The sequence below is a fragment of the Chaetodon trifascialis genome, chromosome 11 (assembly GCF_039877785.1).
Source record: "Chaetodon trifascialis isolate fChaTrf1 chromosome 11, fChaTrf1.hap1, whole genome shotgun sequence".
Classification (NCBI taxonomy): Eukaryota; Metazoa; Chordata; class Actinopteri; order Chaetodontiformes; family Chaetodontidae; genus Chaetodon; species Chaetodon trifascialis.
The window spans coordinates 5,524,516-5,551,385 of NC_092066.1; the positions used below are offsets into that span (position 1 = coordinate 5,524,516).

Consider the following 26,870-nt stretch of genomic DNA (forward strand, 5'->3'; position numbering starts at 1 on the left):
ATTTATAAGAATAAGACAACACTAAAAAGGAATTGTTATATTTTAAGTACACTTAACTGGCTGTATTTTTATTGAAGTAAGATTTTAAATGTAACCTTTACTTGTAACGGAGTATTGGTACTTTTACTCATCTGAATAGATACCATTGTAGATATGTTGAATGTGGTATAATTATGGATAGTCGAGTGTCATGAAAACTGTTTTTCATTCACAGTATTACAACCTTTGTGATACATAGAGGTATGAACAGCAGTGTTATCACCATACTATGCAGTAATAAACAATTTAATCGGGATCAATACAGTCTAATCTCCTGGACACAGGTGAAATTATGAAACGCAGAGGTTTGGTTAGGTAACAAACTGGGGCAAAAGTCGTTTGCCGGGTGCCGAGCTTTCACACGTGATCCATTCCGCTGCTGTGATTGGCTGAGACTGCTCATATGAATATATAGGGCAGAGGTAGTGGTCAAGTCTGTGTATACGTCGTAGCCATCCAACGCTGTGGAAACAATGCTGCTCAACAAGGTTAGTGTCTTTATATTAGCTATAAATGGGAACTCTCCAGCATATTTTAATAGTTTTCTTTAAATAAAGACTTGTCTCGGCGGGTTGTTGTCTTCCTGACCCAATTTTCCCTCCGTCGAGTCAGTCAGATCAATGCTATGCTAGCTACGCGACTGGCTAACGTTAGCAAACAGCTTCACGCTTTAATGTTCATGCTATCTATGTTACACAGTGACGGGAAGCTCAAGCTTATGCCTCTCATGTGTTACTGTTAGTTTGCATTCTAGTTATAGAGCTAAAGCTAAACATCTGTGAGATAATGAGCTAACGTTAGCTTTGAAAATCCCAGAAGGTCGTCTAACAAAATGTACCGCTAATCTGAACAGTTCATGCGCACTGATGACTTAATATGTGCTCCAGGTTTAATATCCTAATTGCTTTGGTCGCTTTCAAGCTCTGTATCTCACTCCCTTTCAGTGTTAGTCAATGTTATGTCTGGGATTTGATTCAGAGGTGTTTCTAATGGAAACACAAGAAATTAAAAACTAAAAAAATAAACTAAACTTTATTGTTTGTTGCTGATTTCTCCCTGCACAGGTGCTCAGAGCCAGTGTGCGGTCTGGGATCCGGCTGCAGAGCTCCAGTGCTGCTGCAGCCAGTGCATCTCACAGCGGCCCCTCATCATCCCTCGGCTACTCGTTCGGTGAGAAGGATGGAAAACTCTTCCTTCATTTTAAAGGATACGGTCACATTTTCTCAGATCTGCCTTAAAACAACACTCCCATGTAGAGCTGTAAGGATTATTCAAGTAGAGTTAGTGGTCACTGCAAGTGTTCCTCTCGTCTGTAGTGGCTGGGAAGAGACCCCTTCCTGAAGCCGCTGTAATGTAAATGATTTGGGACAAAATGGACCGTCCCTCTGTGCAGAAGTATATCAGAAGTTGGACAGATTAAGTGTGTGTCTCCCATATATAATCAGTAACTTTGCTACATATTCAGTAGTACATTTTGCATAATATGTGACCTTTTAAGATGACTGAAGCCGCATACAGAATAGGGACTGTGGATTTTGTTCCTCATCATCACACGAAATCGCTTCATCATGGATCTTCCCGCTGCTTTGACCCACAGAGCTGACGGATCAGCAAAAGGAGTTCCAACAGCTGGCGAGGAAGTTTGCACGTGAAGAGATGGTCCCTGCTGCACCTGCTTATGACAGGAGCGGTGAAGTGAGTTAAACCCAAACATCAGTCCGCACTGAGTGCATATGCAAGATTAAATATTTATCTTTTATGTCTAATCCTGTCTGTGCTGCTGTGACATGAATTTACCCTCAGGGACTGATAATTGTTATCTTATCTGAACTTTGCGCTCAGAGTGTGAATAACTCTCTGTTATTTGCCAGTATCCTGTCCCGATCATCACGAAAGCATGGGAGCTTGGTCTGATGAACGGACACATTCCACAGGAATATGGTATGTCATTTTCTGGCTCATTGGCTATTTAGAATTAACTGCAACATTTTAAACCTTATGCCAAGTTTAGTTTAATTTAGTTGATAGATGATGGTATAATCAATAACCCCACTTAATGGATACAGTCAATGTTGAATTTGCTGTGTGAAATAGCACCAAGTTTTATTTTCATTATGTCAGTGGAGATGGTTTATTCCAGACAAATCTTCTGACTTCTGTTTGAAAACACAGCGAGAAACCTGCAAACGTTTGTCCCCTCTGCGTTCAGGTGGAATGGGCTTGTCCATCTTTGACAGCTGCCTCATCACAGAAGAGCTGGCTTTCGGCTGCACAGGAATGCAGACTGCTATCGAAGCAAACTCTCTGGGGGTGAGTTGTCATTTATTAGTGGTGCCAGTGATTCACGAGCTCCTCATCGGCTTTTAAAGAGTCTATTGATGCATCCACAAATGGAGGAATGTTGATCCTGTGATTCTACAATGTTGCTTCATCAGAGACAGAGGCAGGCACTGAGCGTTAAGAGCACTGCTGCTTATAAGGATGATGGATGTAATTTTCTATTGTCAGTACTCACAGAATGTGCAGGTATTTTGGGTTGTAGCTCATCTACAACTAAGCTTTATCTTTTTCTCCCGTGCAGCAAATGCCTGTTATTTTAGCTGGCAACGATGCACAGAAGAGAAAATACCTGGGAAGGATGACCGAGGAGCCTCTCATGTGTGTGAGTATTTAATTTTGTGAAGGAGAAAACAGATTTTCAGCACAACTTCACCTGCTTCCTCGATGCAAAGAGAAGAGAGAAAGTCTGAGTAGGTCAAGAGTCCAGCAGCACTTCTAATGTAAAGAACAGCTTAACTGCCAGACAAAGTTTGTTTTAGCAAAAGCTGCATGATGACTTTCATGCTCCCGATGCTAATACTGTGTGTTTGCATTGGTTTAGTCAGTCATAACAGTATAACTATCTTCTACATCCCGAGCAGCTTTTGTGTGTTCATGGAGTTTGTGTGTGTGTGCTGCACAGCTGAGATTATCTCACTCTCAGTTTATTTTTAACTCAACAGCAACAAATGGCTTCTTGTGAAGGAGGAACAGACATCCTGGCATATCTTAGCACTGCTCTGCTCCTGTGTGCTGACACGGGTCAGCAGTTCTGCTCTGTCTTGCAGCAAGTCAGACGGCGTTAACGACTGTGTGGTGTGTTTTTTCGGCAGGCGTACTGCGTCACAGAGCCAGGGGCGGGCTCTGACGTGGCCAGCATCAAGACCCGAGCGGTGAAGATGGGCGATGAGTACGTTATTAACGGGCAGAAGATGTGGATCACCAACGGTGGGAAAGCTAACTGGTGTGTGTACTCGCTGCCTCTTACTCTACACTAAGATCATACACTCACAGTTACCAGCACATGCTGATTCAACTCTCTGATCGTCAAAAACTGGACATTTTAACCTTCACGTAGGGAGGATTTATTGCTGGACTTCTGTATCAGGCTGCATCAGTTTTAACTAGGGGTGTCTAATAAACTGGCAACTGAGTCTATGCATGTTATACACATATCCTTAAATGTATTGAACACAGTAGCATCTGTGTGTTCTGAAGGTTATTTGAACATTTATACAACTTTTCATATTTCCAGGTACTTCCTTCTGGCCCGCTCTAACCCAGATCCTAAATGTCCAACCAACAAAGCTTTTACTGGCTTCATTGTGGATGCCGACACTCCAGGAATTCAGCTGGGAAGGAAGGTAAGATGTGACAAATATGTGACAATAGGTGTTAGGTAAACTCATGAGTCTTTTGAGTTCAGAGAAATATTATTATTTTCCCTGTGAAGTGCATAATGAACTGTACTTTTCGATAAGTGTTGTGTAAATTATTAGGGGATTAGATTATGATTAATAGGCTAAACTCTGCTATCCAACCAGGATGATCACATAATCTGCTTCTGGTGTGCCTGGCAGCAATTTGGCTCTGTGAGATGAGCTTCACATGGTAACACGCCCCGTGTTTGTTTCGTGGTTGTAGGAGATGAACATGGGCCAGAAGTGCTCTGATACCAGAGGCATCACCTTTGAGGATGTGAGGATACCGAAGGAGAACGTCCTGATTGGAGAGGGAACCGGCTTCAAAATTGCCATGGGTGCCTTCGACAACACCAGACCACCAGTAAGTCTTCTATGATGGCTCACTCTTTCTTTTGTTGTTATTTAGGAGAAAACAGGAGATAATTTGTTTATTACTTTATTTCAGACTTTTAAAATGGATCAGAAGTACTAAAGAAGAAAACAGAGATCTGCAGTTTGACCGTTTTTGACTTGTTTTTTAGGAAAAGTGTCTTCTTGTTGCAGAAAATGCAACTTTTGGATTTGTGTCAACATAAAAGCTTTAGAAAACTAGTTTAATCTGATTCATTCCAGGGTTTTTTTTGAGTAAAAATCTGTAGAAAAAAAATGGATGCTCCTTATCCACAAACTCATAACAAGTTCACCTTTGTTAGCTACACTGCCTCCACAGGATCACTAGGATCAAAGACATCACCCCATTCATTTTTTTCTCCCAGTTTCTGATGTGTCACAGCTATGACCAAGTGATTTTGCACGCTCAAACATTGTAAATTAAACGTCCATGTTTAATTGTATTTGTCACCTAAGACGATGTTTACTAATACAACGCAGGTGGCAGCAGGAGCAACAGGCCTGGCACAGAGGGCGCTTGAGGAAGCTACCAATTATGCACTGGAGAGGAAGACCTTCGGCAAAGTTATCGCTGAGGTTTGTTCACTTCCTGTTTTCATCGGCAGAAAAGCACACGTTCCGTCACAGACTTCATGAGCTGCTGTTGTTCACTGAATTATCCGACTGCTGAGCGTTAAAAGCACAAAGACGAGCAGAGGATCAACAGGCCTCTCTGTCTCCTCCTGATCCTCAGCACCAGGCCATATCCTTCCTCCTGGCTGAGATGGCGATGAAGGTGGAGCTGGCCCGGATGGCATACCAGCGGTCCGCCTGGGAAGTGGACCAGGGCCGCAGGAACACCTACTACGCCTCCATCGCCAAGGCCTTCGCTGGAGACGTCGCCAATCAGGTGGCCACTGATGCTGTTCAGGTGTTTGGAGGCAACGGCTTCAACAGCGAGTACCCGGTGGAGAAGCTGATGAGAGACGCCAAAATCTACCAGGTGGGTGATTGTTGTGCTCACTGCTAGCTGAGATATTTGTCAAAACTTCATCTTCTCTAATTCTCTGATTTCCTTTGTAGATCTACGAGGGCACATCTCAAATCCAAAGACTGATTATTGCCCGAGAACACCTGGGAAGGTTCAAGAAGTGAACTGTGCACACCTGAACTGTCCTCATTCAAATGTACTTTGTTGTAACTTTTCCATACAAGCGTGCCTGGAAATAGATCTGGTTACTAAAACTCAGGATCTAGTTGTGAAGTTTTGTTTAGTTCACCATCACATTTCAGACATTTCCAGACCCTGAACTGCTAACCAGCAGTCCACCTTTCTAATCAGAGAGCATCGAAACCCATCTGTAAGACCTGTCCTGTTTCTCAAAGGAGCTTCCAAATGCAGCTCAGAACTGTGGCCTTATGTTTTGACTGAGATGAAGATTTGGGTGAAACATCATTTGAGGTTGTGAATGATGGCAGCCACCTATTGCTTTTGATAGCAGTCAGGACATGGTGCTAAACACAGGATGTTACAAAAAATACTGCCTTTATTTAGCATTACCTTGGTTAAACTGGGACATATTAGACTCAATAAGGTGACACAGGTAGCACAAACACATTAGTGTTGTTTTTTAGTGAGGTTTGTCTCATTTTAGGGAGGAGGAGCAGGCTCAGACTCTCCTTCAGCCTTACACTGTAAGTGTTGCAACTCTGTAATGCAGCGTTGATTTGGTCTTATTCTCCGTCCTGATTGGCAATAAAAGCATGTAAAATGAAAGATGATCATTCTCAGAAGCTTGTCTTCATGCCTTATTCTGCCTCTGGCATCCTGACAGTGACACACTTGTAGTGTTTGGCTAATCATCTTCAGTGCCCACTCAACAAAAAACTTCAAAAATAATTCTTCAGACTTTGTGGATTCAGTGCAAAGATTCATATTGTAGAAGCAATTGAAGTTTTGATCTGTACAAATCCAGTTCTCACCAGAATGTGTTAGAAACGTAGGAATGTGTGTAACTGCTGTAATAATGCATGTAGTCTGAAAATGTTTTTAAGGCTCTGATTTGCTGTCACTTCTGCATTATTAACCAATACCAATACAAAGCAGCATTAGGTTTACATGTAACCATGGATAACATCTGCAGAGTGTATGGTGTGATATGTAGGCTGGGGCTCAGCTGTCACTGTAACACACTGATCACTCATGATGGCATTATTTCAAACTGGTCTGTATATCATCCATTTATTAAATTATTCCAGCCAAACTGGAGCTGATGAGGGGTTTTTGTTGGTTTTTTTTAGGACATAAAAAAGGTATTTAAAGTGTTGAATTGTGTTAACTTTATATGATGCTATTGGCAGGGGCGCCCACTCGTCACTGAGCACAGCAGCTGGGCGGTATCACTGCTTCCAGAGGTCAGGCTCCACTATCTAACCCAGGATGGTAGTTTATCAGGGCCCACCCTTGCCTTGGGACCCGTTCTTTCGCTGGCTTCATGGTAGCAGCAGTGTGGCTCAGTGCCTAACACTGTTCCCTCATCAAATGACTGTGTTGTCTGTATGGTGTCTGAGACTGTGTGTGTGGGTATTCCCTGGCTTCTCCTCTCGCAGTCCAAATCATGCAGTTTAAGTAAATTCGTCACCCCCAAAAAAGCCAATTTTAAAAATAATAATATAAATGATTAACAAAATGTCAAATAGTCAAAATAACTGAAGTAATGATTTTAATTAGAAGTTTATTTTATCTTGTCGTTCATCCGAAACAGGAGGTGGCAGTAATGCGCGTAAAAATGAAACAACCACCGGAAAAACGAAAGAAGAAGAAGAAGAAGAAGAAGAAGAAGAAGAAGAAGAAGAAGAAGAAGAAGAAGAAGAAGAAGAAGAAGAAGAAGAAGAAGAAGAAGAAGAAGAAGAAGAAGAAGAAGAAGAAGCAGCCAGCCCGAACGTTAACTGTCACAGAGAGAAGCTTCGTGCTAACAGGGGTGTCAGAAACCGGAGTCAGAGACTTCACTGAATTCAGTAATCAGCGCGGAACACTGTGAGACAACAAATATTCATTTTATTCATCGCATCGGACCGTATGAAAAAACTTAATTAGTGGACTTTTACAAATGACCTGTGGAGGGCAGCAATACGACTTTTGTCGCGTCTGGTCTGCCGCAAATTCATCAAGCGAAGAAGAAGAAGCCCGATCATGCAAAAAGATTCGGAATGGTAACCGGCGTAACGTTGTAAATGTTATGTGTAGTTAGTGAAGTTTAAGATAACATGATAGCCCAAGTGAATGAGATTGTCCATGTGACTCAGTATTGTCCAAATTTCACCTTACATTGACCGCTAAGCTGTGAAAGCAGACAGCGAAGTGGCTGCAATGTAGCTAGCATCAGCGTTAGCATGTAGCGTTAGCTGCTTGATAGCACAACCTGTCAGCAACTCATTTCCTATGTTCATATTCGGTCATTTAGCAACATAATGAGTTAACTTTGTGTCAGGTCAGCGAGAGGGTGGAGGTTAGACTGTTATCATACTGAAACAGGGTCAGTCAGAGTTTGTAGCATGTTTTGAATATTTTGTTGTGTTTATCGACAGGGTACCCAAGTGAAAGATGTCATCATTAAGCCTGACGCTCCCAACACACTGCTGCTGGACAAACATGCAGACTACATCGCTGCCTACGGCTCCAAAAAGGACGACTATGTGAGTAAAGGCATTTTCATGGCCTCTCCACATGTTTTTCTTTTCAACCATGGACACTTCTGTCCACTTTGGGGCTGTTTTCGTTGTTTGAGCTGGGGGAGAAATCTTGGCTAAATCTGCTCTCGGGAGCAGAAAGAGGTAAGATGGTAGGAAGTCTTATTAAATTAATAGTATGATTTCAATTTTACAGATGCCAATATTCAAATAATATGTCATTTTCTCTGGTCGGTAAACTTTAAAAGTACAATTTATTGCCATCTGTGTGAACAGTAAATGGTTTAAGCTTTAAGTTTCTTTGGTTATACAATTAATATTTAGTATTAAATAATAATGGCGTGTTACCATGTGTAATAATAGTATTAAATCTCCTGCTGTGTTGTTTCCTGTATTTAGGTTTCATTCTGTTTTCTTGTTTTCTGCATGTAAATCCTGTCTATATAGAATCCCTAAACTTCTTTATTCTACTAATGAATAAACCAAAGGAAAAACCTTTTCTATGGGCTGTCAACAGGTCGTGCTCTCTGTTCTTTCATGCCCTGTGTGTGTCTGTCCAGGAGTACACGCTGTCAGAGTACCTGAGGATGAGCGGTATCTACTGGGGGCTGACAGTGATGGACCTGATGGGCCAGCTGCCCCGGATGAACCGGCAGGAGATCATAGACTTCATCAAAGCCTGTCAGCACGAGTGTGGAGGCATCAGTGCCAGCATCGGACACGACCCCCACCTGCTCTACACCCTCAGCGCCGTCCAGGTGAGTCCGGAGACAGTCAACATGAAATCTGACAGACTTCTTCTTATTTTCTGACTTTCATGTGAGAAAATCAGAACAACTCTCATCCTCTGAGAGTTTGGAAAGTCAGTGCTTTGCAGTGATTTGACTTTGATGAGTCATCGAACAGGCAGAGAGTGCAGAAAGCAGAAATATAAATGTATTTTAATCGATTTTCATCCTGGATGACGCACAGAATTGCAAAATGAATGTAGTCCTCATTGATTTTTATTTATATGTTTCTTTGGAATCTTTTTTACTGTGATTTTCTTGCAGTTCCACTGGTTAACACTGGGTTTTTCACTGTCTTGTGCAGCCTCCTTGTCTGTGGTTTTTAATAAAATTTGTGCTCCCGAGGGATCTTTGTGATCAAAGTGATTTTTTTATCGAACTCCCAGCAAAGCTTCTCAGTTTATCTGTTAGCATCAGCTTTGTAAATTAGCCTGATTTTTCTGCAGCCCTTGTGTTTTGGCTTTACTGGGCGTCTGATGTTTTAAAAATGTAATTAGTGTTTTCTTTAAAAATCTCTCCCTCAGATCCTGAGCTTGTATGACAATGTGGACGCGATCGATGTGGACAAAGTGGTGGAATACATCAAAGGGCTGCAGCAGGAAGACGGCTCATTTGCAGGGGACAAATGGGGTGAGCAGGGTTTATTCTAATTTATGTTGTCTCAAGAAACATCTGTATGTGCTACTTTTGAAATATGCTTGGATATATTTGTGCAAATATTGCACACACTTAAGTACTTGTTGTCATTGTGGACTTGCAGCTGAAAACTCAATAAAAAAAGTGGAGTAGTTCTCATTAATTTGATAGAATATTTTAATGGTGTGTTTTTATAATTACAGTTCTTTGTTTTTACAGGAGAAATAGACACAAGATTTTCCTTCTGTGCAGTTGCCACACTTGCATTACTGGTATGTATTTCATGTACAGTTCTTCTCATGCATGTGTAACACTGTTTGATTAACATAATAGCATATGAAGATGACTCTTGGTCCTCTGCTCTTTTCAAGGGCAAGATGGATGCAATAAATGTTGACAAAGCCGTCGAGTTCGTCGTGTCCTGCATGAACTTTGACGGAGGTTTTGGCTGCAGACCTGGATCAGAGTCTCATGCGGGTCAGGTGAGTCTGCTGATGTTTAAGACAAGTTTCTAGTTGCTGGTTCCCCACATAAAGATTATCAGACAGTGAAAGCATTATTCATATTCACACATGTGAGGCTGCAGGCTGGTGTCGTGGGAGGGAGTGTGACTCATAGCTGAGAGGTGGTCAATCCCCGAAACGAACAGGATGAAATTTTCTCACTCTGGAAGGTGTTTGCTATCACATTTACACCCCTCTCAAGCAATGACGTGTTAAAATCCTTCTCAAATACAATCTCTCACGTCTTCTCACTTCTGTCTGCCAGATTTACTGCTGCACCGGCTTCCTGTCGCTCACCGGACAGCTGCACCAGGTGAACGCTGACCTGCTGGGCTGGTGGCTCTGCGAGAGGCAACTGCCGTCTGGAGGCCTCAACGGACGGCCGGAGAAGGTTTGTGCTTTCAGATGCTGTTCTGGGAAATCAAATACCACTTTGTCATTGTGAACCGTAGCCCCAGATTCTATCATTCTGTTTTTAGTTACAATTTACACAGCATCCAGACTTTTGTGTTTGTACTCATAGAATCTGGAGTTACAGTAAATAACTAATGTTCTGTTTGAAGTCGGCTTCTCCCTCTAAGACTATTCCTACCCACAAGCACAAACACACTAAGTCCACAAGAAATCGGTCAATGCCACACCGATGTGTTGCACCGCAGAAACACATGACATCATGTCAGATGTGCAGACGGCACAAACAGTATAACACCTGATGTTCACCATGAGTGGCTGAAACTGGAAAACAACATAGAACCTGCTGCTGCAGGAACCTAATTTAGCTGAAACTGCTGAAAACACTATTGAAGCTCAGACTAATCAGCTGCAGCTCGTATACTGACCCCAGCTCTGCTTCTCTTGGCCTCCTCCAGCTTCCAGATGTGTGCTACTCGTGGTGGGTTTTGGCATCACTGAAGATCATCGGCAGGATCCACTGGATCGACAAGGCCAAGCTGCGAACGTTTATTCTGGCCTGTCAGGACGAGGAGACCGGAGGTTTCGCCGATAGACCCGGAGACATGGTGAGCTGTCGACCGCGAAAGAAAGGAGAAACGTATTAGACCCTAAACCCCGTCTCCTGTTCATCCTCTGCCAGTCTGTCTGCAAAAACATTGAGAACATAATGTACATGTGCTGTATGTGGACTGTTCTCACAGTCTGTTAATCTGACAGGTGGATCCTTTCCACACCCTGTTCGGAGTCGCGGGTCTGTCGCTCCTCGGAGACGAGCAGATCAAGCCTGTGAATCCTGTTCTGTGCATGCCTGAGGACGTCCTGCAGAGGCTGGACCTGCAGCCCGACCTCCTCAGCTAGCCCATCATCCCACCGCACACACACACACACACGCACGCACACACACAGCCGCCCTGCACACCCCGGCTGCCACAGCTGGACGCTGGGAGCAGAGAGAGGACCACCACACGTCTTAGTGTTAGCTGACATCCGCGGACACCTTTCAGAGGCAGGTCTATATCTCCGCGCACTGAGGACAGACAGAGTCACTCAGTTCTGATTCGATTCCTCTGAGCTGTCCGTCTTTAAACCCTCAACCACCCCTTCTGTTAACAAGTCACTTATGTTGGTTTTAGTGCAAGAGACCGGCTCGGGAAGCGGATGTTCTGAGAAATCATTAAACAACATTCCTTCATTTTTTGACTTGCTCACTATTTCAGTTTGTCTGAGAAGTCCGTTTCCTGCTCTCGTCACCCTTTTAGCTGTCAGCCAGCCGAGGAAGTTATTACTGTTCTTCATTATTGGACCGAGGCTGAGTCGGCTCTGCTTCCTCATGTGCTTGTAACTTGACAGATTTGATCATGTCGAGTTAGCTCTGTGACTGTCAGTCATCTGGTTTAAAGACACCACATCTCTTTGTTTCTCAGTATTTGTCGGAGGGTTTGCGAATGTTTTCATGCACCGACTGTTTCAAATAAATTTGAAAAATAAGAGCGTGTGAAGGGCAAAGCGCTCTCATCCTGTTTACGCTCGAGCAGTCGCACCAGCGCTGCTCTAATAGGCCTCACGCCTGGAGATGCAGCACGGGAGGAAGCTTGTTTTATCTGTCCCTGCATTCATAGTTCACACGCAGCGTTTTCAGCAGGAAATCGAGGACGGGGCAGCGTTCTGAGCGTGCCTGAGGTCAAACACATGGCACTGACGTCTTCTCTCACCTCCTGCAGTCTTATCCACAGCCTCGGCCGCACTGTTGGTTCAAATCCATGTTGCTCAGTCCAGCTGTGTCATGCAGCTGTGGGCAGACACGCTGTGCATGTGATCATTTCCAAGCATCTTTTTTTTCCTACTAATTTGGTTAAAACGCTTAGATTTTTCTTTTCTTCCAGGAATAACTGATGTCCATGTTGCTGCGTTCTCGTGCTCTCACTGAAAACTCGGGTCATCTGTCGGAGAACTGTTCCGCGTTGACATTGTTCAGGAGATAAACCAATGGGCCGTACCGCGAAAGCGACTGATGGCTGTTAAATGTATTAACTGACAATGTTACACAAAGTCATTAATTGGCCACGGGGTTTAAATCATATCGTGCTGAATCGTGCTGCCTGAAGATGTTTCAGATCTCGAGCAGCTCGGACTCGTAGCTGCTCGTTAAACCACACGGTCTCGTCTTTGTGTCGTGGGAGCAGCTCTAATCCAAACAGCTGCTCCCTGTTGCACAAATGTATGTGTGTACATATTAAAGTAACTTATTTGTTATCATGGTTGGCAATAAATGTTTCCCTTCAACTGTGATTGGGTTTGTTTTTTGCACCAGAGGAGTTTGTAAGCAGCTTCTGTCAAACTTAAAGGAAGTGAGCATCCATGTGTTACTGAGCTGTCACTCAGCAGGTCCCTCCCACTGAGATCTCTGCAGCTGCTCAGCAGGTTAGTGGACCCAACTGTTTTTTAAAACATGAACTTATGTTATTAATTGGCTCTTTTTTGTGTGATTGGAGCGTCATGGCGAATGTGTTCGATTGAGGCTTGACTGGCAGGACCAAAAGAAAACCAGCTGGTGTTTAAAGTGAAAGCAGGATAGAAAGTGAGCAGTCTGTTGTCACAGCTTGTGTCTTTCACCACCAGGACAGAAATCAAGATGATAAACATTGGCACAGTCAGATTATCGAGGCTTAGATATGATCTCGGAGTTATACGTGTGTGTGTTATGAAAGATATGAAAGTTTAATATAAAATCTTTTAGGTGTTAAAATCCAGTTAAATTTGCCTCTGTGGCTGGTTTGAGTGGACACCACTAGGTGGCAGTCTTACCATTCAAAATGCATGTATGTTGATGCAAACTGCATCCTTAAGAAAAAATTAATTGCAGGTGTAAGTGTCTGAAATGAGTGTCTCATATAAAACACGCGCAGTGGGATGGACGTGATGGAAACGCTCTGTGGAGGCTCTGAGCTTCTTCTAAGTTGAACTTTTCTCATGCACATCACATCCGTGCTCATTAATTCCAGGGAGGCTCGAGTAATAACACGGGCACCCCAGAATGCCACAACTGATACTGTATGAGAAATTATGCTTCACAGCAGTGGCAGATTGTAATAATGGAGCAGCGTAAAGATTGATTTACTCTGCCTGCATAATTAGAGGCAGGTAATTCTCTCCTACCTGTTTTCCTGCATGTAATAAAGATAAAGACTCCCCCCTGCAATGTACAGCCTGATAAGAAAATGACACTTCACCTGGAACAATTTCTGACAACGGCTTTCAGAAAATGTCAGACAAATGATCAGATGATAACACTAACTATGCGGAACATTATTATCACCGTGCACTAATTACTGCATCACAATAGCGAGAGACGCGCTTCGTTTTAATATTCTGATGCAGCTTCTGGATTCATGCTCAGGGACGACTTTAGAAACGGTTGTTGTTCTTCTCTCTGTGGTCATTTTTCAAGTCTCTCTGGTCATTTTTCTTCCCTCTGTGGTCACTTTGAATCTCTCTGTAGTTGTTTTGCATCTCTGCGGTCATTTTTATATCTTTGAGGGTCATTTTTCATGTCTTTGAGATCACTTTAAATTTCTTTGTAATCATTTTGCGTCTCTCTGGCCATTTGTTGGTATTTTTATATCTTATTGTAGTTGTTTTGTGCCTCTTTGTGGTTGCGCTGCATCTCTTTGTCACTGTTTTGCATCTCTGTGGTATTTCTGCATCTTTCTGTGGATGGACTGCATCTCCGTTTGGTCGCTTTTCATCTCTTTGTTGTATTTTTACATCTGTTTGTTTTCATGTTGTGGCTTTGTGGTTGTTTTCTGTGTGTTTATGGTCATTTTGTGCCTCTTTGTGGTCGTTTATTTAACTTTCTGTAGAGAAATGTTAACAGTCACTTTGTTCAGAGTCATTGGTTCAGGGGCCCCTGGGCCTTTACCCTTTGTGGTCATTGTGGTACTTTTGCATCTTTGTAGTTATTTTGCATCTTTGTAGTTATTTTGCATCTTTGTAGTTTTCTGCATCTCTTTGTCTGGGTTGCACCAACAAGGATTCATTTTTAAACCAGATTAAGTCATGGGCTATGCTTCAAATTTCGTTTTTACTGTAAATCAAGATTATAGTAAATTTCATTGCACTAAAACTTAAAACTCTGGTTTTAAAATGTGATCCAGTGTTAACAGCATAGCATTTTTTAAAAGGCTGCCATTCCGACATGGATTGAACTGAGCTGAGCAAAAGTTCCTTGTATAAAGTGAAGACAGACCCAGCTGAGTTTTAAGATGCCGCTGAATTTCTTTGGCGAGGACCCGTGTGACCGACACAACTCCACTGTCTGCTGAATCATCGGCAGAGTGAGACATCACAGCCATCATCAGCAGGCTATCCAAGAGTGTAATTTGGTAAGCGAGCATCTCCATATTGATTAAACTCCAATTTAATTTCAGTTTACAGCCTTGATTTACTAAACAGAGACGAGTTTTTAATTGTGCAGCACTGCCCTGCTTAATTATAAACCTGGATTTATTCATTTTAAACCACATTTTTCAAAACTGATCAGAACTAATCTTTGTGCTACCCAGTCCCTGTAGTCGTTTTGTGTCTCTTTGTGGTCGTTTCGCTTCTATTTGCGATCATTTTGCGTCCACTTCTAGTTGCTTTGTGTCTCTTTGTGTTTGTTTTGCGTGTTTTTGTGCCTCTCTGAAGTCATTCTAATTACTTTCCAACAAATCATGTGAGCAGTCACTTCATCCAGGAGCCCCTGGACTAATACCTGGTAAACCCAGTAATCCATCCATGGCACTAACAAGCCAACTACCTGTCACCTGCTGACTCTGCGGGGGAACGAGGGGCTAATCAGATTCCAGGGAGTGGGCTCATGCCACCCTTGGCCAGCCCCCTGGCTCTGGCCCTGTTCCTGCTGCATGCATTTTTCATTATGTGATTTTCTCAGTGCAGCGTGGACCTGCAAAAATATACTGGCAGGCCTGCGAGTTTTGTATTTATTTGTCTATTTACTCAGTCGATGGGGGAGCAGTAAGCTGTGGGCCCCCGGTGTCTGGGCAGAGACAAACATGCTGGTTGTTAGGCTACTGAGAAACCCCACCGGCTCTCATTAGCAAGGAAGAGAAAGATGAAGAGAAAGACAGAAGGTGGAAGAGAGAGGGGAAAAAAGGAAAGTGCGAATGAGAGATGGAGGCAGGGAGCGAGGAAAGCCGAGAGAGAACAAGAAGCAGAAAGACAGATGGACGGATCGCGGCTTTCACCTCTCTGTCTTGTTTGTTCGCAGGGAAAGCCGCAACCCATTTTTCCTCCCTCTCCTTTTCTCAGTCCTGTCACCCTCTTGTTATCTCTCTGCACAAAATACTGGGGATTAGTCCAGGCCAGAGGGGCTGTAGCCAAATGCTGCTGAACCACAGGCACAGCGGACAATCACTTAATAAATGTTTAATTAAACCACTGCAGTGTTGTATGTGAATGCAGGGATGACTCACCAGTTTGGTGGAGAATGGAAATGCTCTTAAAAAGTCCACACATGAGATTTCACCCAGTTTGTGCTTCTTATCGGGGATGTGGTGAGACAAGCTGTTGTTGCTTGGCCCCAGCAGCTCTGGCAAGGTCTGATTTTACAGCTCAACACTCTGGCATGGACTTTTGTTTGGGCAAAGTTTGCTTTCGCCGAGTTCATAATTTACCTCATGTCACTGTGACGCTTTTTACCCATCGAGTTCCTGCCGTTTCTGCCGGCAGAGCAGTTGTTGTCGGTGGGGTTGCTTTGGTCGCAGTCCTGCTCTCCTCTGACACACCTGTTACGCATACAGGTGTAAATATAGATGTACAGTGCTTCAGTAAAAAGTGGGAAAACGTCAGCTGATGTCTAAAATCTCACAACTAAATCGACTCCAGCGAAACGAAGGCTCCCAAACAGTGAAGCAGAAGAAAAACAAGCCTCCGATTCGGCCCTTAAAAATAAATTGATCTCTGAGAACTGCTGAGGCCACATGGGCCGCCTGTCTATCAGAGAACAAAATGAAGAAAATACACCAGATCCTGTCAAAGATGAAGATTATTTTAAATCTGAATCGATTCTACTTTTGAGGAAAAGTTCAGTATTTTAGGATGTATGCTTAGTTGCTTTTTTGGAGAAAGTTAGATGACCCCACCGCTCAGTTTGTACTTTCAATATGAAGCTACTGCTAGCAGCTGGTTAGCTTAGCTTAGCACAGACACTGAAAACTGCTGAAGTCACTTGTTATAATTAGCCGTTAGCTTGCTAACATGTAACAAATTGCAAACGGAGGTTTTGAATGCATCCTTGTTGCTATGGTTACTAATGTCAGATTGAGGCAGCATGTTTATTTTAGACTGAGCAGACATTTTCACTGCTCACCCTACAGCCAATCGGAATCGAGCATTCACCCAGACCATGCTGTAGAAGCTATGCTAACTGGCTCCTGGCTTCAGATTTAGCGTACAGACATGAGAGTCGTATCAAACTTCTCATCTGACTCTCAGCAAGACAGCAAATGAAAAAGTTTCCCAAAAAGTTCAGCCATCCTCTGAAGTAGTTTATGATATACCTGGATGGATTACTGCAGGTCTGGGGCTTTATGGGCCCCCTTAGACCGAGCCTGTGTTTTAAGCCTTTGCTTTGGAAGGGATTTTCTTGATCCTGATCCCAATCTGAGTTCTTTATGAATAATTTCTGTTGCACAAACTCAGACCATGGCACTGCAGCATCTCACTGCACGCTGTACCTGAATAATGATGTATGTGACCAATAAAGATTGGTTTTTGTTTATCTTTTGGAGCATAAGAAGCTGTGCAGCGCGTCCTTCATTCAATATATGCACCTGAAGCTTAGGGAGGATTTGAGCGTCGTGTATTTTTCAGCCAACGGCAGCACATTGGAGTTATGGTTCGCTTGCAAAATGCTGCTAAAAAAGCCGTTTCAAATATGAGTAATATTTCATATGATATGATTCATATAGCCTATAAATATTGTAGCTGGAGTAAACATTGACACTCTCAGCTCTTGGTTAACTTTATTAGCTTACTGCTGCTGAGAGGAATCATGGTGCAACACTGGGGACAGGATGAGCCTGTGCAGACACACCGAGAGATTTCTGCATTAAGCGTTCAGAGATGTTTGGTAGAGCGTAACTCCGTGTTGGTCATCATGTTTTCATCAAGACTTGATTGAAAACCTTAATAAAGAAGAAAAATCAAGCTTTTTTCTCCTGACTTATCTGTTTTCCGGGAGAAACCAGTTGAAGAACACTTAGCCGGCAGATCTGGACCCTGGTTACTTCAGGCAAGCATGACGTGTTTTTCCAGCGTAGACTCAGCACTAAATCCGACACCTGCAACAGCTGATTTCTCTTTTTTTGGCCACTTGGGGGCAGCAGAAACAGGTTGGGAACATAGCATTGACTTTTACATAAAGGTGGAAATCACGACTTCAAATTGTGTAAGTCAGTGAACGCATCACTGTTGAAATGCCTTCAGAGTGTTGCAGTTGCAGTTGCTGGTGCTGAATAACATATCATGTAACATACACATACCTACACATGCAGGTGCTCAGGCCATGTGGAGATATAGGACGCAAGACACGATAAATAATGATGAGCAGAGCAGCGCAGCAGTGGTGAAATATTTTTCAAACCTGATCATAACTGAACTTTGCAAACAAAGACATTTGTCTCAAAAAAAACAACAAAAAAAAACAACCACCTCCCTCCTCAGATCAAGTTTTGTATAATCAGGAAGGACATTTTAAGCAGGAAGCTTCATCATCATTTAATGATACCTGATTATGTGACACGTCTTTCTCTCGCGTCAGCATCCTGTAATAATCACCGGGAGGCCGACAAACACAAAAGCTGCACTGACACATACAACACACGGTGATGGTGTCATTTATCAGAGGTTTGTTTTAGTAAGGGCAGATAAAAGGGGAAAACCTGATTTTAACCTCCTCATGTTACTCATTTCAACCGTAGCTCAACTTTAAATATGAATATGAATGAGTCTCGTGTTTTAAGATGAACCACTCCACGTTAACAGAATGACACAGCGTGCAAAAGGACACGTGCTAATTAGATTTCAATTTCTGCTTCTCTTCAGTGGCAGGAGAGACAAATCTGCCATACTGAGTCAAAATGATTCATGCTGGTAAGCCCTCTTGGAAGCAGAGAGGAACATGGGACAGGAGCTTATCTGCTGTTTCTGTAGCTGGAGGCAGTTGATGTTTGAGTGCATCCTCTGTACAGAGTTGTAGACTGAAATGCTCCACTTGTGTGAAAGTGCTGCTTGAGTTACACTTTAATCAGGTCACAGTGAGACTATACCTGTTCTAGAAAGCGACTATTAGATTACTGCTACATTTTAAATAGCTCATTAAAAGCTATTGAAGAAGTTAGTCACACGAGGGTGAATGTGATGATGTGATAATTTATGTATAATTTCATTTGCACTGATTTCTGTGTGAATTTAGAACAATTTCTTGTTATTTGCATATTTATATCAGTAAATATGAGTTACAGCAGATGTACTGCAGTATGTAGAAGGAACTCAGATGTCATGTTTCACAACAATTCACTTTTGTAAACTACAATAGTTATAGCTTAAAAGTTCAGATGTGACGGTGATGTTGGGGTTCAGGTCGGGCTCGCTCAGCTGGGGCAGCCTCCCTGACATGGTGCTTTCAAGTTCTTTTTGTAAGGCGGGAAAATATGCAAGGAAATTGATGCTATGGATAATTAAACGTGTGAGGCTCTGATGAGTAATGTGAGCGGAGAGAGGAGGACACAGGCTCACTAACAACACCTGCATGATTCTTCGGACATAAAAACTGATCGCATGTCCGGTTCGGTTCAGGCTCGATGACTAAACCCTCAGACTCTGGTCGGGTTCGGACAGAAAAATGTGGCACGAGCTGCTCTCTGACTCACTGATCCTCTATCTGATTGAAACAGCAGTGCTCTCGCTGTGCTATGAATTGATAAATCCATGGTGCCGCCTGTGGTGCTGAAGGAGCAGACCGATTTCTAACTGCATCTTTTTCAGTCCCAACCGTCTGTCAGTTTCATCTTGGATCTATAATATTCTCTAAACTACAGACTGTATACACTCAATTACAGACTTTGTTATGGATGCTCTGTAGAGTAATGTTATCTTCATGATCAAAGTAGCATCATGTCGTCACAGGATCATAGAGACACACTGCTGCCTGTTGTACTCCTGTAATATTTCTGTGATCATTTGGTGGCAGCTGCAGAAAACACACCCCCAGACCCATGTTAATCGTAACCCACCCATCAGGCCATCCCCAAAAATGAATAAAACACTGACTGGATATGGAAGAAACCAAGTTACAGTGATGTAAGTACCTGCACTGCAACCCTAAAACCCTTGATTTGGGTGAGAAAAAAACTCTGAGAAATGGGGAACAACCTCAGGAAGAGCACCAGGACAGTCAGACAATAGGTGTCGTGTGTATGAGAGAATGAGAAAATGATAAATATGTTGTAATATTACTGATTAATCTCAGAATATGAAAAGTGAAAACAGCTCCACAGCACTACTACAGGTGAAAAACTCCACAGTTTCCTTTAATACATCCATAAGTATAATTTGTGAACTTAGGAGAGAAAAGCTTGTGATGTTTATAATTTAATTATGGTATAAAACAGCGATGAGCATTAGCTCCAGGGGCTCCTCTGTGTCCCCCTCTCTAACTTTGGAGACTATTCATGTTTTTACTGTGTATGTCTTTGTCCATTTCTTAGCCCAGACCGGACTCATTCCCAGACTGACGCACCGTGAGCAGCGACTTGTCTCCGTCAGCTGGGAACCTCCTCCGGAGTCTTTGTGGGTGCGTCTGTCAGCAGAGGAGGAGGGTTTCAGGGAGCAGCGAGGGCATCATCACTCAGGCATCCTCTTACTGGGCTCACTGGACTAAAGCCTGGGAACCAGACCAACGATGACCGTTCTCATCAAGCAAAATGAACTCAGGTACTTTGAAAGTGAAACCAGAGCCCTGCTTCACAGCGAGGTGTCCAGTATTTTTAGACAAAAGCACAGAGAGAAGAAGCCTGATATGACTCCGCACTGTATGTCCTTCACTGATGAGTGAAAAAGCCTTTGATAATGACCAGAAATTACCTTGACAGTTTAGACTAATTGTACTAATTAGACGGCGTGGCTTTAAATGAACACAGTGCAGCTGTAAACAGCTTTGTGGTTTCAACTTTGAGTCTTTTTTTCTCACTCTTTGATCACATTAGGGATCCAAAGCATCTGTGTGAGCATTTTCTTTTGAGCCGTGTTCAGATATGATGTTTCTGGTCTCTGCGGGTCGTTTTTCATCAGATGTTCAGAAGAAGGTCTATAAAAAGAAAAAGACTCCGTTCTGTGATCTGGTGTTTTGACACCTTTGTCAAGCAAGAAGTTACCTGTGAGAAATATCTGTTTTAATTGAGTCATTTTTAGCCTCACTGCTGTGATGGTGGGCAGCACGGTGGCGCAGCAGGTAGTGCGCGTGCCTCACAGCAAGAAGGTTGCTGGTTCGATCCCCGGGTGGGGCCTTTCTGTGCGAAGTTTGCATGTTGTTCCCATGCATGCGTGGGTTCTCTCCGGGCACTCCAGCTTCCTCCCACAGACCAAAAACATACTCATTAGATTAACTGGTGACTCTAAAATTGGTGTGAGCGTGAATGGTTGTTTGTCTTGTGTGACAACAATCGACTGGCGACCGGTCCAGGGTGTGAACAATTAAGTCAAGATACAGGCATTAATCTCAGGGTGATTGTACATAGTACAAACAAAGGCACAGCAATGATGATGGTAAATGATGCCAAACCAGCACTGCTGATGGACGGGTATGTAGCCTAAATGTAATCAAAGCCGTCAGTATACATTATAAAAAACCTTGTTTTCTGAGCGTGCTGTTAATGGCCACCACTCTCACATTAATTCATGCACAAAGGAGTTTGATGAGCTGCTTGCAGCTGCAAACCATTAATATATATTCTGCATAACTGCTTTGTGAAAACAAACAAACAAATATGTAATCCTTGGAAAAACATTATGCATCATATTATTTCCTGCTAGTGTGAAATGATTTGTTTGGTAATTTGGTCAGACAAATTGGTTTATTACCGAACAGGTTATCACATTCAACAAATTGATCGAATTGTGGATAATGGTCGCAATAAGCAATCAGAAAAGTAAAAAGTATAATAAAAAGTATGAAAAAATAAGTATTAGCATTTATATTTTTTTTTATAAATTATTCAAAATATGTATCTTGTTGGAGTGAAAAGAGCTGTATGGTGTCAAAAACGAAGAGGATGCAGGACAAAGCCGTGTAGTACATAGTAGGCCTGTGTTCTGTATACAGCTGTTGTTTCCAGATGGGTGTCAGACAAACTTCACACGTGCTGCTCGATGGAGGATAAACCTGCCTGTCATCAGATCTACTGTCCACAAAGCCTATTTTTTATCTTGATGACTTTCCTGGGCCTGATCACATCCATCAGAGGTGACGGGCTATCATCCACGCTCTCTTAATCATCCAGAGGTAATTTCAGATGCACGCTCTGCAGGTGACCTTGACTTTGGCTTTTTGAGCAGAGTGCGCACTCCTGAGAATTTAATCCGTGATTCAGAGCTTGAGGATTATTTTCTTCATGCTCTGTTTGAAACGCTTTAAAAGAGAAGAAGCAGAGAGAGGGAGGGAGAAAGAGGGAGATTTGGTGATAACTCCGATAGAGGTATTGATTTGGTGAGAGGACCTGCTTCACACCTGGCAAGAAGTTTAATCAATGTGCCGACAGCTAATCAAAAGAAGAGAGGTGCAGCAGCAGCAGCAGCAGCAGCAGCAGCAGCAGCAGCAGCAGCAGCAGCAGCAGCAGCAGCAGCAGCAGCAGCAGCAGCAGCAGCAGCAGCCTGTGGTTACCTTCCCATGCGTTTTATGTGTGTGTGTGTTCCTCTTTCCACCAGCGACTGTTTGTACCTCCATGCATTCAGACTTGTTTGTGTCCCAGCAATTACAGATGGTGTATATCAAATATATTTTGAGTTGGAAAGAAAAAAAAAAACTCAGATTGGTTTCTTTCATTTGCAAACAAGACTGACACTTTGGAGGATTTCTATTTACTGAAGGTGTCATGTCATCTGGCAGGAAGGCTGACTGCAGCTGAACTCAATTACAGGCTCCCATACAGGCAGGCAAAACACAAGAGCAGCATCTGAATAACATGATGGAGGAGACAGACGGGATGTTCGCCAGGTCACTTTTTCTGATCATTTTGACAGTGTCTGTAAAAATATACAGGAAATCAATAGCATCAACCAAGTCATTTCTAAAATATGTCTGATCAAAGAAGGTTACCATGAAGTGTGGCCTCTGGCTGGTTGTGTGGCCACACCTCGTGTTCGCATCCTCCAAATGGGCTTCATTCAAACCTCTGTCACTCATGTTTTGTCAGGTGAAGCATCCTTTCATAAGGGTCCAGAGAGGAGTTCGCATCCACTCAGTCTGAACTGCTGGACTTTGATTTCATAGAGCTACAGAGCGACAGGCACCAAGACAGGAGGACGAAACATGAAACTTTACCAGAAGTCATGTTCACGTGAGACCTTAAATATCTGAGGCACAGGAAGCCCCGTCTTCAGTAAGATGACTTCATCTGGTTGAAAAACACCATGAAGTAACACTCTCAGCCAAGTAACTTTGAGCTTCAGATGACAAAAAATGCAACAAATATAAAATATTCCAAATATATTCAGTTTGAGAACAGCTGACTTGGCTTTAATTAACTTTAGAATAAAAACTGGTAAAAAAAAAAAAGCACCTGATACAGCAGTATACAAAATCAGGACAATGTCAGATGCTATATTAGTATTCAGAGTGTCTCTATTATGGATTTAATGATGCACGTGTTGTTGGAGCTTTGACCCTTTCAGACTGTTTACATTCTCCACCATGCATCTCGTGGCTGGTTGTGCCAGAGCCATCACTCTGCTAAGACATCAATGTCATTACGCCAAGTTATCCCATTTTCTGTTATGGCAGGTATTAATATTTACTGGTCATAATTTTAAAGGTTGTGACACAGGTTTTGAAGCCTGGCCATAACAGTGAGTGCACTCACTGCACAAGTGGCCCTCTACAAATCAACAAATTCTGCTTCCTCATCAACGTGTCTGCATTCAAAGTGTTTACCTTCTCCCGTCCCTGCCACTTTAAAAACTCTAGCTGGTTTAATGACTTTTAATGCAATAGCAGCATGCAAGTTAACAAATAAATTCAGAACAATAATAGCCAATCACTTTAAATTTTAGCAGCTAATCTGGTGTGATAAAGCACCTCTGCAAAAACAGCCGATCCCATCAGCTGAAATCTTCCTTTGTGGTGTTTGCATGTTCTCACCGTGTCGGCTCCTGTTTCCGGTTTCCTCCCAGACATGCAGACAGAGTGGACTGGATGCTCTAAGTTGCCAGGAGTGCGAATGTGTTTTTCCCACTGTGTGACAGACAGCAGCTTGACCCAGGGCACGCTGAGGAAGCCTCCAGTCCTCCTGTGGCGCTGAACAGGATAAACCAGATATAGAAAACAGAAGCATGACCACAATCACTGCTGTTTGCTGTAGCTTCATAGTGACTTGTTTTAGGGTATTTCATGATCTAATTCAGAAAAGTTTCTCAGTTCCAACCCTGAATGCAACTTTTGGAGGCCAGTAGTCTCACAGAGTATTGCAGTTTCTATCCAGATCCCTGAAAGGTTTCCATCAGTTTTGTTCACTGCAACAATTCTGCTCTCAGGGGAATTCAGCGCTGGAAGAAAACATATATCTGCAGACCCAAGGTTATCACTGTCCATACTGTCTCCCAGCCAGAGCAGATAATATAAATATTCTTCGGAAGGGTTGTTTTCTTGATTAAAAAAAACAAAAAAACAACAACAACAGCTGACATCCCAGAAGTGGACCTCTTTTTTTTTTTTAGCATGTTGTGCTGAATAAACAAGGGCAAAACTTTCTTTTATACAGTGTAAATTGATTTTCTTACTCTATTTAAAAAAAATCTCACGTTGCAGCATCCGAACAGCAGGTGGCACTATACGCACAAACACCGAGGGACAGGCGCGGCTCGTGCGTACTTCAGGTACGCGCTGACAACAGTAGTTTCCTCCACTCCTTCCTTCATTGCTTACAGGTATGAAAATATGTCCAAAAACTATTTACTAATCATCTAGTTATCATCATTGAGTCACATGATGTTGAAGAAATGTGTTATGAAAGTTATATTTGAGAAGTGTTTTTCTGTGACATGTTCGGCCGAGTGAAGCCAGAGTTAGCTAGTACGGTTAGCTAAGCTAATGCTAACTGTCGGGAGCTCGCTCCCCCTCGCTAACTATAATATTTACTTTATACAGCTTCGATAACAAGGTTCTGTTACGCAACCAGAGGCAGTCACAGGAAGTCACTGAACAGTTTAAAGTTTAAATGTGTGTGTTTGCTAATGTCCCTGTAATGTCGGCATTTGTTGACAGCCCGCCCCACAGTACAGCAGAAGCTATTGTTAGCACAGTTGTTGCTATAAGAGCAGTTTAACTGTTTTCTATACTAAAGGGTCAGTCTGCAGTCAGTCTTTACTGTCACTGAGCTATAGCTGTATAACTGAAGGATTACAGATAAAGTTACTTTCAGTTGTAAGTGATTGTTTGGCAAAGTGTATATTGCGTCAAGGGAAATGAGACGTTCATTGACTGCACACATGGTTATAAGGGAAGATCAAAAGGTTTTCAGAATTTTCTGAAGTTTTGAAGTGATTATGTATAAAATACATGAGAGAATTTTTGATTAAGAATGTTTTGAACAAAAATAGATGTGTTTGTGTTATTTTATGTACCTTAGAGTAAATGTGTGTACGAGCAGATAATAGTATTTTCCTGTGTTCCTGTCTTTTTTGCACCGCAGTTCCTTTGCTGCTGGCTTGGGATCCTCTAAGCCCAAGGCCGGTAACACAAGCACAGTAGCCTCCACTTCAACCTGCTCCCACAGTGTCTTCTCTCCTCTCTGGTTCATGGATATTTCCTCCTACGCACCTGTCCACAAGAAACTGAAGGTGTACATGAGCTTTTACAGTTCAGATTTGGCCTTTCTCCTCCAAAACTCCACCAGTTCTGACTCTATTGTCAGTACTGATAGAAAAGTTCAGGCATTGTTGATTCATCCTCAGTTCATTTTTAATCCTCACCATGTGGAAAATCAGCGCCACCCTTCGCAGTTTGTCTGATTTGTTTGAAGTACTTTAACTCACTGACCTTGTTTCTCAACTTGCAGTAAAGGCTTCTATCTAACGAGGATCCTGATTTCTGAGCAGCAGCCTCGTCATTGTCTCTTTGAAAGCATCAAAGATCTCAGCTCGTCATTGAACCATGCTGCCCTGCTGCCCTTTACAGACCTTTTTATGAGCAGAGCATGAATGTCCAACTGTGTGTTACCCTGTTACAAAATCGTAGGAACAATTTTGGTGCATTACTAGAGAAAAGAGCATAACAGCAGGGTTATAACAACCATGGATAAATTAAAATAAATAAATAGACTACATAAACATAAATAAAACAAAACATAAATGGGTACTACAATAAGTTTTCACCTAAGGAGATGATGATGAAGTTTCAATTTAAAGTTATATGAATAACTAAAATAATATGTTGAGGAGGGTTTCTGTTTTTTTCCATTTGCATGACTGAATGTGACATTTACTCACAATGAAAATAATATTAACCAGGTCAGCTCTTTCTTTGGAGAGATTATCTGCATAAACAACAATTTGAAGTAAGTCGAGTGGTGTGATATCATACTTTACTTTCTGAATGTGCAGGATCAGCCAAAACTGTGATGTGACATCAGGCAGAAACAACCTCGAACTGAAATCTTCTTTTTAAAGCTCCTGCAGCTGGACGGTGAGCCGTGATTGATTTTAAACTCCTCAGTTTCTTCAGCAGTTTAAATATATAGATGAAATTTTCTGAGTTGGTTATATTGTTGTCACTTCTGATTCTTTTGTGTCTCTTCTGTAAATACAGACATACCAAAATCATAGACTCTTCTAAGACTGGCTTGTTGGAAAAGTCAGGAAATCGGCAGTCACGTGACGCAGGAGGGGGCGGGGCTCTGCGTCAGCGCCGACCAGTAGCAGCGCAGCGTCGGTCCAGGTCCCAGCAGCTCCACGGGGAAGAAAAAAAAAAAAAAAAAAGCCCGAGACAGGAGACGAATAACGGTACACTCCAATATTTATGGAGGCGAGCCCGCATATAACCGCACCGCATTTGTGTCCTCTGGTGGTGCATTCATGAATAAAAGTCCTCGCAGACGGACGCGGTGAACGGCGTTTTGGGGCTGACGAAAACAAGCGGTCCACCATTGTCTGCGTAGAAATAAGAATGGCCTGGATGTGGAAGGTAAGTGGGGGTTTCTCTCTCACATACATTAGGGTCCAAAAAGGGGGAATGGAGGAAAAAACACGAGGAGCCCGCTGACGTGGTGGGCTTTACGTCCGTGTGCATTTCAGCAGATGTGGGGTGAAATGTGAGCTGCGGTGGCGGCGGTGATGCTCGGTGGAGGTAATTACCCCTCCTCTGGTTCCTGAATGTT

The 26,870-nt window shown here is 42.7% G+C and overlaps 3 protein-coding genes across 3 annotated transcripts in view; all 3 read left to right on the top strand.

The window, feature by feature from the left end:
- Nucleotides 1-423: 423 nt before the first annotated feature.
- acadm (acyl-CoA dehydrogenase medium chain) lies at nt 424-6,420 on the top strand. Its single transcript, XM_070974535.1, has 12 exons — nt 424-527; nt 1,104-1,209; nt 1,637-1,734; nt 1,911-1,980; nt 2,249-2,349; nt 2,621-2,701; nt 3,192-3,322; nt 3,614-3,722; nt 4,003-4,143; nt 4,653-4,748; nt 4,906-5,154; nt 5,235-6,420. Exons 1-12 carry the CDS (start codon nt 513-515, stop codon nt 5,304-5,306), a joined length of 1,269 nt encoding a protein of 422 aa, XP_070830636.1. The 5' UTR covers nt 424-512; the 3' UTR covers nt 5,307-6,420.
- Nucleotides 6,421-7,059: 639 nt separating this feature from the next.
- On the top strand, nt 7,060-12,504 carry rabggtb (Rab geranylgeranyltransferase subunit beta). Its single transcript, XM_070974992.1, has 9 exons — nt 7,060-7,364; nt 7,740-7,847; nt 8,402-8,599; nt 9,154-9,259; nt 9,485-9,537; nt 9,637-9,747; nt 10,034-10,159; nt 10,638-10,787; nt 10,939-12,504. The coding sequence occupies exons 1-9, from the start codon at nt 7,362-7,364 to the stop codon at nt 11,077-11,079; spliced, it is 996 nt and encodes a 331-aa protein (XP_070831093.1). The 5' UTR covers nt 7,060-7,361; the 3' UTR covers nt 11,080-12,504.
- A 13,906-nt stretch (nt 12,505-26,410) lies between these two features.
- st6galnac3 (ST6 (alpha-N-acetyl-neuraminyl-2,3-beta-galactosyl-1,3)-N-acetylgalactosaminide alpha-2,6-sialyltransferase 3) overlaps nt 26,411-26,870 on the top strand; it is a 76,357-nt gene continuing 75,897 nt past the window's right edge. Inside the window, exon 1 of the mRNA XM_070973937.1 lies at nt 26,411-26,677. Within this exon, the coding sequence (XP_070830038.1) occupies nt 26,660-26,677 (18 nt within the window). The 5' untranslated portion in view covers nt 26,411-26,659. The remainder of the gene's footprint in view (nt 26,678-26,870) is intronic.

Excerpts from the sequence above, each read along its gene's own strand:
- acadm (XM_070974535.1), top strand. Across the intron at positions 3,323-3,613 it reads AACGGTGGGAAAGCTAACTG|GTACTTCCTTCTGGCCCGCT; the intron begins GTGTGTGTACTC and ends TCATATTTCCAG. Across the intron at positions 3,723-4,002 it reads GAATTCAGCTGGGAAGGAAG|GAGATGAACATGGGCCAGAA; the intron begins GTAAGATGTGAC and ends TCGTGGTTGTAG.
- rabggtb (XM_070974992.1), top strand. Across the intron at positions 9,538-9,636 it reads TTGCCACACTTGCATTACTG|GGCAAGATGGATGCAATAAA; the intron begins GTATGTATTTCA and ends GCTCTTTTCAAG. Across the intron at positions 9,748-10,033 it reads CAGAGTCTCATGCGGGTCAG|ATTTACTGCTGCACCGGCTT; the intron begins GTGAGTCTGCTG and ends TCTGTCTGCCAG.